This window comes from Saccopteryx bilineata, chromosome 3 (assembly GCF_036850765.1).
Source record: "Saccopteryx bilineata isolate mSacBil1 chromosome 3, mSacBil1_pri_phased_curated, whole genome shotgun sequence".
Classification (NCBI taxonomy): domain Eukaryota; kingdom Metazoa; phylum Chordata; class Mammalia; order Chiroptera; family Emballonuridae; genus Saccopteryx; species Saccopteryx bilineata.
Window position 1 is genome coordinate 279,865,295 of NC_089492.1, and position 16,143 is coordinate 279,881,437.

At 45.4% G+C, this 16,143-nt stretch overlaps 1 protein-coding gene across 2 annotated transcripts in view; it reads left to right on the top strand.

Moving 5' to 3' along the window:
• CAPZB (capping actin protein of muscle Z-line subunit beta) overlaps positions 1–16,143 on the top strand; it is a 135,419-nt gene that overhangs the window by 51,431 nt on the left and 67,845 nt on the right. For both annotated transcript variants that reach the window (XM_066270283.1, XM_066270282.1), the window contains exon 2: positions 9,634–9,723. In XM_066270283.1, coding sequence (XP_066126380.1) covers positions 9,634–9,723 — 90 coding nt within the window. The remainder of the gene's footprint in view (positions 1–9,633; positions 9,724–16,143) is intronic.

Genomic DNA, 16,143 nt, shown 5'->3' on the forward strand with positions numbered 1-16,143 from the left:
ACATGGACCTTGTAAAACATTTTAGAGGAAGAGTGGTACCTTGGTTATCTGGAAAAGTCACTGGGAGACGTTCCCAGTTCCTCAGTGATAACGGAATCCTTGGCATGGCCCTCAGCACAGGATTCTAAGTACACAGGAGGGTGGCATCGTCCTTTCCTGCAGTTATTTTCTGGCTCTTCTCACTGAGGTCACAAGCCCCTTGAGGGCCAGAACCATGTCTGACCAATGCAGCTCTGTGTCCCCGGTGCCTACCCCGTTACTCACACGGCGGCTCAGTGACTGAACAAGTGGAAAGGTAGCCGGGAGTGTAGCAGGAAACCTCTCAGCAGGCAGGTAGGGGTTCAAGTGCTGATGGTGCCACTGCCTATGGGACCTTGTGAAAGTTTCTCTGAACCTCATTAACTCATCTGTAAGGTGAGGACCGAGGGGTCAGGATTTGGATGAACTTGAGAAGTCCCTTCAGATCTAAATTTCTGTGATCCTGGCAGAATTTTTTTTTTTTTTTGAAAGCAGAGACATGTAAAGTGAATACATTTTCATGGTGATCAAAATGACATCGACTCAGCCACCAAGTTGTGTGCTATAAAAATGGTTAATTGGCTCTGGCCAGTTGGCTCAGTGGTAGAGCGTCGGCCTGGCGTGCAGGAGACCTGGGTTCATTTCCCGGCCAGGGCACACAGGAGAAGCACCCATTTGCTTCTCCACCCCTTCCCCTCGCCTTCTCTGTCTCTCTCTTCCCCTCCCGCAGCCGAGGCTCCATTGGAGCAAAGATGGCCCAGGCACTGGGGATGGCTCCTTGGCCTCTGCCCTGGGCGCTAGAGTGGCTCTGGTCACAACAGAGCGATGCCCCGGAGGGGCAGAGCATCGCCCCCTGGTGGGCGTGCCGGGTGGATCCCGGTCGAGCGCATGTGGGAGTCTGTCTGACTGTCTCTCCCGGTTTCTAGCTTCAGGGAAAAAAAAAAAAAAGGTTAATTTTCTGTTGAGTGGTTTTCTCCTCGGTTTTTTAAAGATGACATTGACCCAGCTATTATGACATATAGTAGACCCCAAAGGGTTAAAGGAGGCTTGACCTGCCAACTGGGCTGTCATTGTGACTTTGACTCACTGGTTATGGGGTATTTGATTTTCCCATGGGACCAAAAAGTCATCCAAAGGGAATGCTTGTATCTGTGCTTGGTGAGCCACCTCCCTCTGTGTGCTGTCGTCACTGTGTCCCTCCCAGAGATTCCATCAGAGGGCAGGCAGGAGAAGAAACACTTTTCTTTTTATTAATACAAACTGCAGTTTTCCAGAGTGACCTACAGACGAGTTGTTGGCTGGGCTGGCTAGTGAATCTTGCCCCAAATGGCCCTCAGCACAAATTGTTCCTGAGCCACATGGCAGAAAACAGATTCAACTTTTAAACAGAATTACTTGTTGGGTCACAGATTACACAAGACAAACCAGGGTTAGGTTAGACTCCATAACTGTGATAAATCAGCCTGGGCCCCAGTGAAGTTTGCCTTTTTGTTGTCTGTGAAGTATTCACTAAGCCTTTTGGGAATGTAAACGACTGAATGTCCTGATGAACTTGAGAACAGACGGTAAGGCCTTGAAGCCTTGGTTGGTTGTTTATGTGTAGACAGATGCTATTAAGTACAGATCTGCCATAGCCAGGCACCAGAGCAAGCCAAGCAGGACTTCTGCTCTGAAATCGGAGCAGTTTGAGTTACTGCTTGTCCTTGAAATTACAAACACTTTTATAAAAAAGCACACTCAAACCATATACATGCTAATAAGGCTGTGGCACTATCGTCTTGCAGGTGGTCCCTCTGGAAAGCTCAGTCATCTCAGAATTTGGGGCTGCCTCTCATTCTCAGGAAGTAACCTTGTCCCGTCTGTCCCACCTCTTAGAGTCTTTGACCACTCCCTTCCTCTCCAGCCACAGTCGAAGCCCTGGCTGCTGTGGAGGCCCCTCTGCTGGCTCCCCTGCTCCCACACCCCCATTTCTGCTCAGACCATCTCCCCTCAGTCACCAGAGGCGTTATTCTCTATCAGTTACTATTGCCATCCAACAAAATCAGCCCAAAGCCTAGTGAGCTTTTCATTATCTCCAGTGGTTTCTTGGGCCAAAAGTTGAGGAGGGCCCTGGCTGGGTGGTTCTAGCTTGGGGTCTCATGTTGTTGCAGTCACACAGCTAAAGCTGGAGTGGTTGTGGACTGGCCAGGTGTCTCACTTCACAGGGTCTCAGGGTGTCTTCATGTGGCTTTTCTGCATGGGCTGAGTTGGGCTTCCTCACAGCATGGTGGCCTGGGGGCAGTTGAGCTGTTCACTTTGTAGCTTGGGGCTCCAGGAATGACCATTCAGCCGGCAAGGTCAATCGTGAGTTATCTTTTACAGCTAGGCCTCAGAGCTCACAGAGCATCAGTTCTGCTGTTCTCTGTTGAGAAAAAAAGTCACAAAACTCTCCCCATCCAAGGGAAGGGGACACAGACTCCATCCCACCATGGGAAGACTGTCAGAGTCACATTTTAAGAGGGGCAGGTTGAGTGGGAAAGCTTGGTCTGGCCACTTCTGGGAAAATGTCATCTGTTTCACATTCTAAGACAACAGTATTTTTGTCATTTCTTTGGAAAAAATCTTCAGAGGCTCTCATCCCTTCTGGAGAAATAGGTTTTTAAAGTGCTAACAGCCAAACAGCATGGCAGAGAAGTCTACCCTGTAAAGTAGACAAAGGCAGAGTGCTGGGTGAAGGGAGGTTCCGAGCCTGGACTGGAGCTGTGTGCAGCCCTGAGGTGTGACCCAGCCTCGGCGTAGTCCCTTGCCACCAGGGCCACATGCCTCTGTTTTGTCCTTCCTTCCGCACCTTGCTGTGGAGCACGTTGCTGTGCTCTGCTCCTCCATGCCTGTCCTTGTATCTCGCTGTGCCTGCTGTCCAGAAAGGGCCCTCTGTGCTGTCTGGGACTCTCCTGCTCAGCCTGTGATAACCAGCTCACATAGCCCCTCTTTGGAGAAATCTTTTGAGTGAGGTTTCTTGTATAACTCAGAATGTCTGTGTACTGTGGAAGTATTTTCATTTTTGCGGTTTGGTGTGTTTATCATATTAAACTTGGAGCTTTCACAGGTTGGGACATGTCTGTCCTTTTGCATCCTCACCTAGAACACTGCATAAATGTTATTTGGTGAAGATTTCCAAATTACTCTTTGCACTCTTAGTTCATTCAGGAGGCCGACTGTTACTGTCTGCAAAGAACGACAGCGTGAACAGGTGTCTGAAAATTCCTTAGTGTAGATATTTTTAAGCTATTGTGTTTTATTTGCCTTATTGTTTTGAAAAAAATTGTTCTTGTTTGTATTAACAGTTGTTTTCTTTGTTGTAGGGCGATTTAAGCAAGTTTGTGTTTTCCTTTGAGTTATGTGAAAAACCAGCAGAAAGGGAAACATTCCCTAATTCTGTTTGTATACTTCGAAAAACACACACCGCCGAAAACCTAAACTGACCCCATAGAGCCTCCCCGGCTTAAAGTAGGGTCACTGTCCCCTCAATTCTTTTACATCCTAACAAGGACTCGTCTTTGATTTTTCTTGCCACATGTGTTTTGACTTCATCCTAAGTTCCTGAAGACAGCAACTTCGTTATGTTCACCATTCAGCATCAAAAACAGTGCTTGTCACCTAGGAAACAGTCAAATAATTATCGAATGACTAATTGAATGGGCAGAGAATTCTGGAGAGTGAAGTGAAATGGTCATTCTTTCACTGTTTACCTTTCAACCTGGCAAACACCAGCAGTGGAAGGTGGAACTGGTAACCCTCATTTTATGAAGGAAGTGTCTGGGATCAGTTAGGGTTTTGAAGGTGCCATCATGAGGAGAGTACTTAGTCACAGGATGACAGTATACAAAATAAATAGAAAGCCACTGGTTAAAAGTAACCAGGGTGGGAAATCCTAGGGAAGATTGACTCATGAAGAAATATACATCAGAGTGTTAAAAAATATGCTATGTCTCTGCGCCCTGTTCTTGTACACATCACACAGATTGTGATTATTTGCCATTTTGTGGTTGGAACCAGGTTTCATTCACTGGAGCTGGTTCAGGGCTTGGCTCTCAAGGCATGGTTGTTGAAGTGAAACCTAGTTGCAGGTCTGCTGGGGGCTGTGGGAGGGCAGGGCAGGTGGGACTCTGTGGGTGTGTCTGCACTTGCTGTGGGGTACAGGACCAGTCAGCCTTGAAGGCATCTGAAAGGCTGTCTAGCCCAAATCCCAGGCCACAAGGTGAAGTGAGCAGCCCAAGTCTCAAGTCATTCAGTGACAGGGTAGACCTTGGTCTCTGAGCTCATGAATCCTAAGTCCTGTCTTTGCCTGCTCTTTATGTTTTCCTATTACCTTAAAAAAATACTTAGTGGAGTGAGAAAATGACAGTGAAACGGAACAGAGAACCTGGAAATGAGCCTACGTGGTCGCTTAATCTACGACAGTGGAGCCGAGAATGCATAGCAGGGGAAGGATAGCCTCTTCAGTAAATGATGTTGGGAAACCTGGCTGTCGCAGTCTGACACCATACACAAAAGTCAGCTCCAACTTCTTTAGCTATCCGATAACCATAAAGGAACATACTAACGTATATGCAAGAGTGAGCATCATGATATTATGAATACCCTCAGACCCACCATTTCATATAAAATCTACAAGAATATCAACTTCTGTTTTCCCATAGCCTTTTCCCCTTAAAACTACTCTTCTCAATCTTCTGAATTTTGTGTTTATCATTCCCTTGTCTTAGCCAATAAGAAAAAAGGCCTTGCTGTATCAGCTTAAACTATACACATACACATACACGTCTTGTCTATGTCTCAATTCTAGTTCCTTCTTGTTTTTGAGCTTGATAGAAGTGACAGCACCCTGGGTAGTCCCCTGGGACTCGCTTCCTCACCCCCACCATCCATCCCTCTATTTCTGGGGGTCACTTGTGATACTGTATGGAGCTTAGATCATCTTGTGTTTTCATCATTCTCTTGTGCCATTTCCTGCTTGGACCCCTCAGGATTTGGGATGTCTCCCACGCAGAGGGTTCCAGTTAACTCTAATTTTAACTTTTTACAAGCTGTCATTAAGCTTTCCCATGCTGTTTGGCTTATGGGAAGCTTTTAGTCATTTACTAATTTAATGAAAATTATATATTCCATAGCCTTGGAAATTTGTAGTGAAATGTTTCCAGTTGAGATTAATTGGGATTAATGTGAAATAGGAGTAAAGCCATTTTGCAACAGCATTTTAGTGCTTTCATGTAGATACAGAGGGCTGTCTGGAAGGAAGCCTTCCTGCGACTGGCCCCGGTCGAGGGTAAGGCTGCGGTCAGCACGTTGAGCTTGGAGGTACGAACAGGCGCCGTGGAAGGATTCAAGCATGGTCTTTCACATGTTGACCTTCCCTGGTCAAGTTAATGGCTTCTTTTCCTAGCTATCACACTGCTTAGCTCCCTCCTGAATCCCAGTATGTTCTGGATTAAAGCTACAGTGTAGCTAGGCCTACTTAGGTCTAAACTTTTATTTTAGTTCTCAGGAACATTGTTAATATCCAAGTGGAGACTATTTACAAAGACCAGAAGTTTGTGGGGGGGGTGTTGAGTGGTCTGTGAATTAGAATTATATGTGCAGTTTTCTGGGCCTTAGCATTGATAAGAGCCTGCAAGTCTGCAGTCCTCAAAGCTGATTGTTTTACACCAGGGTTTCTCAAACTTGACTCTGCTGACACTTTGGGCCAGGTTGTTGGGTTCTGTTCTGTACATTGTAGGATGATTAGAAGCATCCCTAGTCCCTACCCATTAGATGCCAGTAGCTCCCTCATCCCAGTGACTACAACCAAAGTGGTCTCCAGACATTGCCAGATGTCTCGTTGGGGGCTTGTGGCAAAGGCAAAATCAGCCCCAGTGGAGTTCACACCTTTTGTTAAAATACAGACTTAATTTTTTTAGAGCGGTTTTAGGTTCACGGCAAAATTGTGCAGAAGATGCTGAGGCTTCCCCATACCCCCGCCCCACACAGGCACGGCCTCCCCACTGTCGGCACTCCCGCCAGAGTTAGTGATGAACCTGCACCAACACAATATAATAACTTAAAATCCCGTTTCCATTGAGGTTCACTCTCGGTGGTGTACATTCTGTGGGTTTCGACAGTACACACAGGAACAGCTCGATGCTCCTGTCTCTCCCTGTCTCTCTCTAAATTAGAAAAAAAGACATATCCACAATTTATAGTATACAGAGTAGTTTCACTGCCCTAAAAGTTCTCTGTGCTCTGTTTATCCCTCTCTCTTCAACCCTTGGCAACACATCTTTTTACTGTCTTTAGAGTTTTGTCCGTTCCAGAATGTCATAGGGTTGGAATCTCACAGTATAGAGCCGTTTTGGATTGATGTTAGTATTTCACTTGGTAATTTATATTTAAGATTCTTCCATGTCTTTTCATGGCTTGATAGCTCATTTCTTTTTATTTTTTTTTCAATTTTATTTTTCAGTTACAGTTTGCATTCAGTATTCTTTTGCATTCATTCCAGGTGGACAGCACAGTGGTTAGACAGTCATATACTTTATAAAGTGTTCCCTCCGATATTTCCAGCACCCACCTGGCACCAGACATAGTTATTACAGTATTGTTGACTGTATGGCAGCTCATTTCTTTTCAGCCTGAATAGTATTCCATTGTCTGGGTGGACCACAGTTTATCCATTCACCTAATGAAGGACATCTTGGTTGCTTCCAGGTTTTGGCAATTATGAATAAAGCTGCTGCAAACATTCATCTGCAGGTTTTTGTGGGGACATAAGTTTTCAACTCCTTTTGGTAAAAACCGAAGGGTGCTGTTGAATTGTTACAGTAAGAACGTTTAGTTTTGTAAGAAACCACCGAGCTATCTTACAAAGTGGTTGGACCGTTTTGTGTTCCCACCAGCAAGGAATCAGAGTTCCTGTGGCCCCATGTCTGTGTCAGCATTTGGTGTCACCAGAGTTCTGGATTTTGGCCCTTCTAGTAAGTGTTTGATGTAGCTCATTGTTTTAATTTACATTTCTGTGGTGATATATGATGTTGAGCATAACTTCACATGATGGTGACATACGCTTATTTGCCGTCTGTTTATCTTCTTGAGTGTGGTGTCTGTTAAGGTCAGAGGCCTGTTAGTTTACCCCCTTTAACTTGCTGACCTGAATCATTGATTGTTTTCTGTTCTTGCATGGCCAGTGGGGAACATAACTCTTTATGGAATTTGAACACCTACTGCTGATTTAGAGCAACAGCAAAGACTTCAAGGTTGGGTTGAGTGGGGTGAATGGTATAAAATACTTGTATTTTTAAATATTTAAAACCTGTATTTACAAACATGTAGAAAATTATCCCAAACACTTATTGCTATGAATTAAACAGTTCTCATATATTAACTAAATCATCACAAGAACCCTAAGAAGTTGATATTCTCCATTTCATGGATAAGCAGAGCCTTGTGGAGGCTGACAGCTCTGCCCAAGGCTATGAGTTAATGAATGGCAGAACTGGGAATGGAATGTAAGTCTCTCTAATGTCAAATCAGCTAATCTCTGTTCTCAACCTTAGAAATGGTGTTAGAATGTCTTCCCATGCCAGTGGGCCAGACCCATGTCACCATGGCCTTGGCTGGCATGGAAGGCATGGCACAAGTAGGGAATTCATGGTGCTAGAACATACACTGAGCACAAGTGCCACATTTTCGGGTGTGTGTGTGTCTTTGCCAGTTAGGCAGTTTGTGGTGTGTCCCAGAATAGTCACTGGTAACCATCTTGAGCAGGGCACACTTTCTTATTCCTTTTTAAAAAGCAGCCTGCTGCATGTACCATATTAGTTACCTGAAAATTAAAGCTTCCAGTTAACTTTATGTGTTATGTCTTTGATGAATGTAAACTAGATCCTTGTCCCCTGGCCTGTGTAAAGTTCATGTATCAAGAGTGTAGATGGTCATAGTCAAAGATTATATTTCATTATAGCTGGATGTGACATTTCCAGGATTAGTTTGTATATTTTATAAAGTTTTTCTTTTTTAAGAGAGAGAAGGGGACAGGGACAGACAGGAAGGGAGAGAGATGAGAAGCATCAACTTGTTGTTACGGTACTTTTAGTTGTTCATTGATTGCTTCTCATATGTGCCTTGACCCGGGGGCTCCAGCCGAGCCAGAGACCATGGGATCATGCCTGTGATCCTACTCTCAAGCCAGAGACCTTGGGGTTTCGAACCTGGGTCCTCAGCATCCCAGGTTGATGCTCTTATCCACTGTGCCACCACCTGGTCAGGCTGTGAAGACTCTTTAGTTCAGGGGTCAGGAACCTATGGCTTGTGAGCCAGATGTGGCTCTTTTGATGGCTGCATCTGGCTCGCAGACAGGATCTTTAATAAAAAAAATAATAACGTTAAAAATATAAAACATTCTCATGTATTACAATTCATTCATTTCCTACCACTCATGTTCATGGTGGTCGTTGTATGGCTCTCACGGAATTACATTTTAAAATATGTGGCGTTCATGGCTCTCAGCCAAAAAGGTTCCCGACCCCTGCTTTAGCTTCTTGATTTAGGGCTTTTAAAAATTTCTGAGGTAGGTCCAACCAGAGCAGAGTCGAGATATAGGTCAGATAGTGCCTCTGAGTAATTGTGTTGGGGACTCTATCAGCCTTTTTTGCACTTTTTAGGTCTTCTCCATTTTACCTAGGCAGTCTTTCTCAACTCCTTTCTTGTTGGTCCTCCTGAGGTCTGGCCTTCTTTGTGGTAGCCCACTCTGCACTGAATTTACTTTGCACTTTACTAGTCTTATCCCCATGAAATTCCTTCCTTCCTTTCCGTTATTTATTACGTATTCATGGTGACCAGCACAGGGTGCTCTAGGTAATTAGTTGCAGTGTGAAATCAAACGAGGAGAGTTTGTGAAGCACCCGGGGCTGAGAGATGGCCCTCGGTAAACGGGAGTAAACTGTCTCCCAGGCCCCATGGCAGCAGTGGTGGCTGTGCCCTGCCTGGTTTGCTAGACCAGCTAGAGTTGATTCTTGGCTGCAAGTGGTTTGGTTCAGGTCCTGGTCTGTTTTGCAAGGGCCTGACACCATGGAAAATGTCCCAAGCTTTAGTAGAACAACTGAAGCACTAACTTTTGTGTGCATTTTGCCGCTTGTTCTTTGCGTGGCTTTCTCCCTGGCTTGGAGCTCTTCGAGATGATAAATTCTCTGATGTTACCTGTTTAAGTCCAGGTTATAGAAAAGGATAGAGCTTAGTCTGGAGTACCAGCATGCTGGCCGCAGAACCAATTGTGAGTTAACACATCTGCGTTTCCCTGGTCTGCTGAGCTGGAGGAGAGCCGCCGAGGTTTTGAGATCTGGGTAGAATAGGGCTGCTTTCTGAGCTCTCTGGCCTGCTCCCCACTTCTCTGATTATCTTTTGGACTCCTCCACTTGGAACAGACACTGCTCTCAAAGAGAAGCTAGCAGTCTCCCCCAGGACATGGGGCACAGGGCCCACTGCAGGCCCGCTTGGTCGTAGAATACCCTGGGCAGGTTGAAACTGCAAAACTCCTTTTTTAAAGAGGGGTTTTGGTGTTTCCATTGGCAAGGTGACTCAGACGCTTCTGTTTCTCCTCCACAGAGCGATCAGCAGCTGGACTGTGCCTTGGACCTAATGAGGCGCCTGCCTCCCCAGCAGATCGAGAAGAACCTCAGCGACCTGATCGACCTGGTGCGTGCCTTGTGCATGGGGTTCCGGGGGCTGGTAATTGGTGTCTTTTGTGTGCCTTTTTCCATGGAGAACTCAAAACATACAGGAAACCTCTCCAGCCAGGCACCACCACTGGGTGATGAGATTCCTCCAGACGGAGAGATGAGTTCCATATGGTTCTTAATTTCAGCACCACCTGTGTTAATAAAGCTGGTTAGCCTGGCTCCTTCCCCCGTGGCCTTGTACTCAGTTTCTGGAAGCTCTCCTTGGGCATGGAGACGAGGCCACACATCCAGCAGGCCTTCAGCAGTGCGTGGTGCCAGGGTGGCTGGGCCCCCTGCCACTGCAGAAGATCCTCTGGCCAGAGCAGTGTGGAAAACTGCCCTGTAAAGTGCTTTAGTGGCTTTACTTCTGGTCTGAAATGGCATAAAACACAAAAGCCGGTTTTTGAAGCGCTCATTACATCTATTTTTTAACTATTTAATTTTTGAAGATTCAAAGTCATTGATCTCAAAATGATGCCTCAGATTAACTGGCACCATAATATTTTAAAACTCTCAAAGTTTTCAAAAATGTCTATGAAGCTATGGGAAATAAAGAGGTCAAATAAAATCAAGCCTTAAGAGGTCAGCTGAGTTACTACATCATTTGACCCATGAGTTCAGGCTCTGCAACCCGGGCCTTGTGAGTCTGAGTCCTGTGCTTTTCCTGTGTCCCCTGTCTTCTTGGATATAATTATCAGTTGCCAGCCCTGGCTTATCAGTGATAGAGCTTTTATTTATGCTTTCATTTTGAGAGTACGTTTATTAAAGCTGGGGACAGTGAAACAAAGAAGTGCCTAGGATAGAAGAAGCAGCAGGAAAGCCTAGGTGGGGCTGCCTTGGCTCACTGGGAAGTCGGAGCAAAGGGGGCCTTAGAGACAGGCTCCGGGGAAAAGCCCAGGACGAGCTGCTGCTCGCTGCCCACTGCTCCCCTGGTTGCAAGGCTCTGGGGTCCCCTTGAGTTTAGGGGATGCATGCTTGCGGGGGAAGACGTGGGGGAGGACAAGCGGGAAGGGAAAGGCATGGGCATGCTCCTGGGATGGAGAGTGGGCCCAGTGAGGTTATCTTTTAAAACAGTGGTTTGAAAACTTGTTTGTATGCCATAGTGATATATTTAATTTCATTGCATGAATTTCAGAACTGTCTTACTAGGAAAACAACATGCCTGCAGGAGACTCAGGTCACTGTCAGAACTCTTCACAGTGGTCTGGAAGGTCCGGAGTGTAGCTGCTCTATCTTTATAGGGATGCGGAGTCCCGGTTGAGAGGCAGCTATGTGAGACAGAGTGGAGCCTGTTGAAGGAGTTATGACTTGCTATCTGTTACATGTGATGATTCAGGAAGTGGGAAGAAGGCGGTTTCTTGAGGTGAATGACCCAGATGAGAAAGCAGTGGCAGGTGCTTGTGATGGAAATAAAGAGGAGATTGGGAAATGTGATGGGTCCTGGCTAGACAAATAGATTCTTTTTTTTTTTTTTTAGAGACAGACAGGAATGGAGGGAGAGATGAGAAGCATCAATTCTTTGTTGAAGCACCTTAGTTGTTCATTGATTACTTCTCATATGTGCCTTGACTGGTGGGCTCCAGCTGAGCCAGTGACCCCTTGCTCAAGCCAGCGACCATGGGGTCATGTCTGTGATCCCACGTTCAAGCAGGCGACCTCGGGTTTCAAACCTAGGTCTTCAGCATCCCAGTTCAACGCTCTATTCACTGCGCCACCATCTGGTCAGGCAGATTCTTTAGATGAGTATTAAAGAAGATTGGATTGTGAGGCAGATGAACCTACAATACGCTCCAAGTCTGGGATCAGAAAGCACGAGCCAGGGAGGTGGCATAAACGACTGAAGTGAATTTGGTGTAAACAAGGGGTCTGGCCAGCGGGCTCCATCTGGGAGGGCAGTGGCCCCCTTGCTGAAGTCACTTGTCGCCCTGTGGACATGGTATCTGCTGCTTGTTTGCAGGATTTTCTGGTGGAGCTGTACATTTAGACTTGTACATGAAATACCCTGATTTTTAAACATTGGTCTGAACATTGGATTGATTGGAACTGATTTTGTGTAGAATTTGGTCTTGTAGCTGGGAGATATGAGTTGTGGGGACAGGGTTTAGAAAACAGTCTTTGTTGGGAAGTAGTGAAATATAAAGTGGGGGACAGATAGGTGTCCTGCCAGTCAGCAGGAGGGGTGAATTTGATGGCATGCTAATTGTTACCGTGAACCCCCTTACTGAGCTTTGTGCTAAGCAGTTTACCCGCATGTCTTATTTAGCTCTCAGCAGTCCTGTTAGGTCGCATGGTGAGATGCAGTCCAGAAGTGCTGAATGTCTGTGTTTTTGAGTTTTGAAGGCTTGTATCATATATGGAAAAGGTGGGCACAGGTTGAAGGTATGATCATATCCTAACTTGGTCAGTTGTGGAGGCTTCCTTCTAAACTCAGCATGAAAGTGTGCTTGGCTGAATTTAAGTTTAGTTTGTCAATTTAGTTATTACTGTGTTTTAGAAATAAAGCAAGCATAGAATAAATGATGAGCAAATTTTTCTCAGTGGACTCTTCTTGGTGTTTTACAGGCTATTTTGTTCTTATAGCAACCAAAACGTTTTACGACAGCAGTGTGTTTTCTCTGTGACTTGCTCATCGTTATTTTTAAGTGAGAGGAGGGGAGACAGACCCACACACACACATGCGCCCCAACCACCCAGCAACCCCCATCTGGGCTGATGCTCAGACCAACTGAACTATCCTTAGTGCCTGGAGCCAATACTTGAACTACTCAAACCACTGGCTGCAAGAGGGGAAGAGAGAGGGAGAATAGGAAGAGAAGCAGATGGTTGCCTCTCCTGTGTGCCCTATCCAGGAATCGAACCTGGGATATCTATACACCAGACCGATGCTCTATACACTGAGCCAACTCTCCAGGGCCTCCCTAGTCATTCTTTACTTCAGAGATGTGCACATTGCTGCTTTTATGGAAACCTGGTCGGCTGGTTCCCTTGCTGCATGTGCCAGTTGTGCTAGGTCTCAATAGGGTGAATGGAGGAGCCATTTATCATTTTAACCAAATACCGGATGGGAGAGATCAGCCCTGACCTTGAGTTAGCAGGAGGATGCTTGAACCAGGTTGAAGTGTCACACTGTGCCTGTCCCTAATATGTGATGTAGTATGTGGCACCCCATAGATTACTATCAAGAGTGCCTGCCTTTCCATGTTTAACTTGGCCTTCTGTATATTGTGGCTGGAGAGAAGATGGAGGCAGGTGGAGGCTGTGGAACTGAGGTGGATGCTTTTGTGTTGGATTTCCTCAAGTTTCCATAATGTATAATGGCCACGTCACCCTTTTTTAGGTGCTTTAGACTGAGGAAGAAGCCAGGGTGGTGGTATGGCCGGGCAGCACCAGAAATCCTGATTTCTCCTGCTGGAGCGACTACTGGGTACCCTTTGGGTCCGATCCCTTAACACTCAGCAACCAGTTAGTTGTGGCGCATCTTCCTGATATGTCGGTCTTACCTATTTAGGAGGAAAATGTTAAATAACTTAATTCATTGGTAATCTAAAATAGTAAACCAGAGATGTATTATGGAGACTAGTTTAAAAATCACGTAATTAAAATAATACTAAATAATACTAGAGACTTGAAAGACATTCCCTGCTTAGGGCAGGCCACCTAGGACTGGCAGTTCACTCTTGTCCGCTGCTTCACAGGGAGGCTGGAGAAGTACGGACATTCCATCGGTTGTCCGGAGGCCAGTTTGGGGCCCCTCTGCCTCCCGAGGCTGAACAAGAGGCCGTAATAGATTCCCATCGTCCAGAATGGCTTGGGGAATCGATGTTCTCATTAATTTTTTTTTTTAATTTGAAGTATGATGAATGTCAGCATGGAAATGAAGCATGACTTCTCAGGGAACTAGGATCTGGTAAAGCATGCCTCACTAAAACTGTATTGACATGCTGCTGAGGCCACTTGTTATTGATGGTCTTTTCTCAAGGCCCTTGCTTAGGACTGTAGTATCTAAAGGGCATTGGGGCTGGTTTTGTACTGAGTCCCAGGAATTACTTCTTTGAATGTTTCCCTTTAATCATTGTTATTTTTCTTCTATTTTCCCCAGGAATAACAGTTTCTTTTCTTTTTTCTTTTTAACTGGATTTGGAGAATTCTCTTATTCTTGTAAGAATTGGTCCATGCCGAGTGTACTTCTGTGGCACTGCAGTTCACTTGCAGTTCTAGTTTCTTTCCAAAGCTTTCATTTCAGAGAACTGGCACTGTTATGGGTCCATCTAGAAGCAATGTGTCCAGGCCTCTGTTTTGTGGGATCTGGGACCAGTGAGATGTTTCCAAAGCCGCTAAAGCTGCTCCGTGGACATCACTGTCGTTCCTCCCATGTGCACCTGCCTGAAATAACGAAGGGGAGGTGGTCTTTTTCAAGAAAAGCCTCCAATTTTAAGACTGACAAGAATGTTAGGATTTGCTAGCATTCCTCACGAAGGGAGATGTCAGAGCCAGAGAACTGTAGGGAAATGCACTCGATTCAGCAGTGGTCTGATTACATTAGTGTTAAAAGAGGAATGTGGCGTATGCCTGGCAGCTGGGCCAGGGTGGCCCAGGTTATCCTGACAGACCAGCTCGCTTTTTTCCTTTTCTCTCTCTAGCGTCAGAAGTTTTGCTGCCCTGGGATTATAATGCATACTCTTAATTGGCAGGGAATGAGCTTCTTTCGCAGATGGCCAGAACATCGTTTTATTGTGTATTAATCCTACTGTGCTAAAGCAGGGGTTGGGAACCTATGGCTCGCGAACCAGATGTGGCTCCTTGGATGGCTGCATCTGGCTCGCAGACAAATCTTTAATAATAAAAGAAAATAACGTGAAAAATATAAAACATTCTCATGTATTACAATCCATTCATTTCCTACTGCTCCTGTTCATGGTTGCGGGTGGCTGGAGCTAATCATAGCTGTCCTCCGAGACAACACCAAATTTTTATTGGATAATGCATAATGTACACTGGTCATTGTGAGGTCAGGAAGTAGACTTCCCCCCTTTTAATCAAGTAGTCAGCTAGCTAATTGCAGAAACCCTTTTGACAAAAATGGCTAAAAGAAATAAAGATGAGGAGTATCATACTTTTCAGCAGGAATGGACAGAGGAATTCGCCTTTGTGGAGAGAGCAGGTTCTGCAGTGTGTCTAATATGCAGTGATAAAATTGCATCAATGAAAAGGTCAAATATAAAGCGGCACTTCGACACACGCCATACTACATTTGTATCAAAATATCCAGTGGGGGACAGCAGGAAGAAAGCATGTCAAGAGCTACTGTGTGGAGTGCAAGCTAGTCAGCAGCAACTCCATGTTTGGACCCAACAAGGTGACCGGAATTCGGCTAGCTTTGCTGGTGCTTTAGCAATTGTGAGAAACGGAAAGTCATTCACAGATGGGGAGTATGCCAAAACATTCATGCTTGATGTTGCCAATGAACTTTTTGATGACTTTTCGAATAAAGACAAGATAATCAAACGAATAAAAGACATGCCCCTGTCAGCAAGAACTGTTCACGATTGTACCATCATGATGGCAAATCAAATTGAGGCAACACAAGTAAAGGACATAAATGCAGCACCATTCTTTTCTCTCGCTTTGGATGAGTCAACAGACGTCAGCCATTTATCCCAGTTCAGCGTGATTGCAAGGTATGCTGTCAGTGACACACTATGTGAGGAAAGTCTTGCTGTTTTGCCTATGAAAGAGACAACAAGAGGGGAGGATTTATTCAAGTCTTTCACTGAGTTTGCTAAAGAAAAAAATCTACTGATGGATAAGCTTATTTCGGTGTGTACTGATGGTGCTCCGTGCATGGTGGGGAAAAACAGTATTTGTAGCGCTTCTTCGTGAACATGAAAAGAGACCCATCCTAAGTTTTCACTGCATTCTACATCAGGAGGTGCTTTGTGCTCAGATGTGTGGCGAGCAGCTTGGTGAGGTGATGTCGCTGGTCATTTGGGTGGTCAACTTTATTGTTGCCCGAGCTTTAAATGATCACCAGTTTAAAACACTGCTGGATGAAGTTGGGAATAATTATCCTGGTCTGCTTCTGCACAGCAATGTGTGTTGGTTGTCAAGAGGGAAGGTGCTCAGCTGTTTTGCGACTTGTCTGAGCAAAATCCGGACTTTTCTTGAAATAAAAAACGTTGAGCATCCTGAGTTAGCTAACACTGAGTGGCTCCTGAAGTTCTACTATCCCGTGGACATGACTGAACATCTGAACCAGCTCAATGTGAAAATGCAAGGTGTTGGAAATACAGTCTTATCCCTTCAACAAGCAGTGTTTGCATTTGAAAACAAGCTGGAACTCTTCATCGCCAACATTGAAACGGTTCGTTTACTACACTTTGAAAAACTGGGAGAGTTT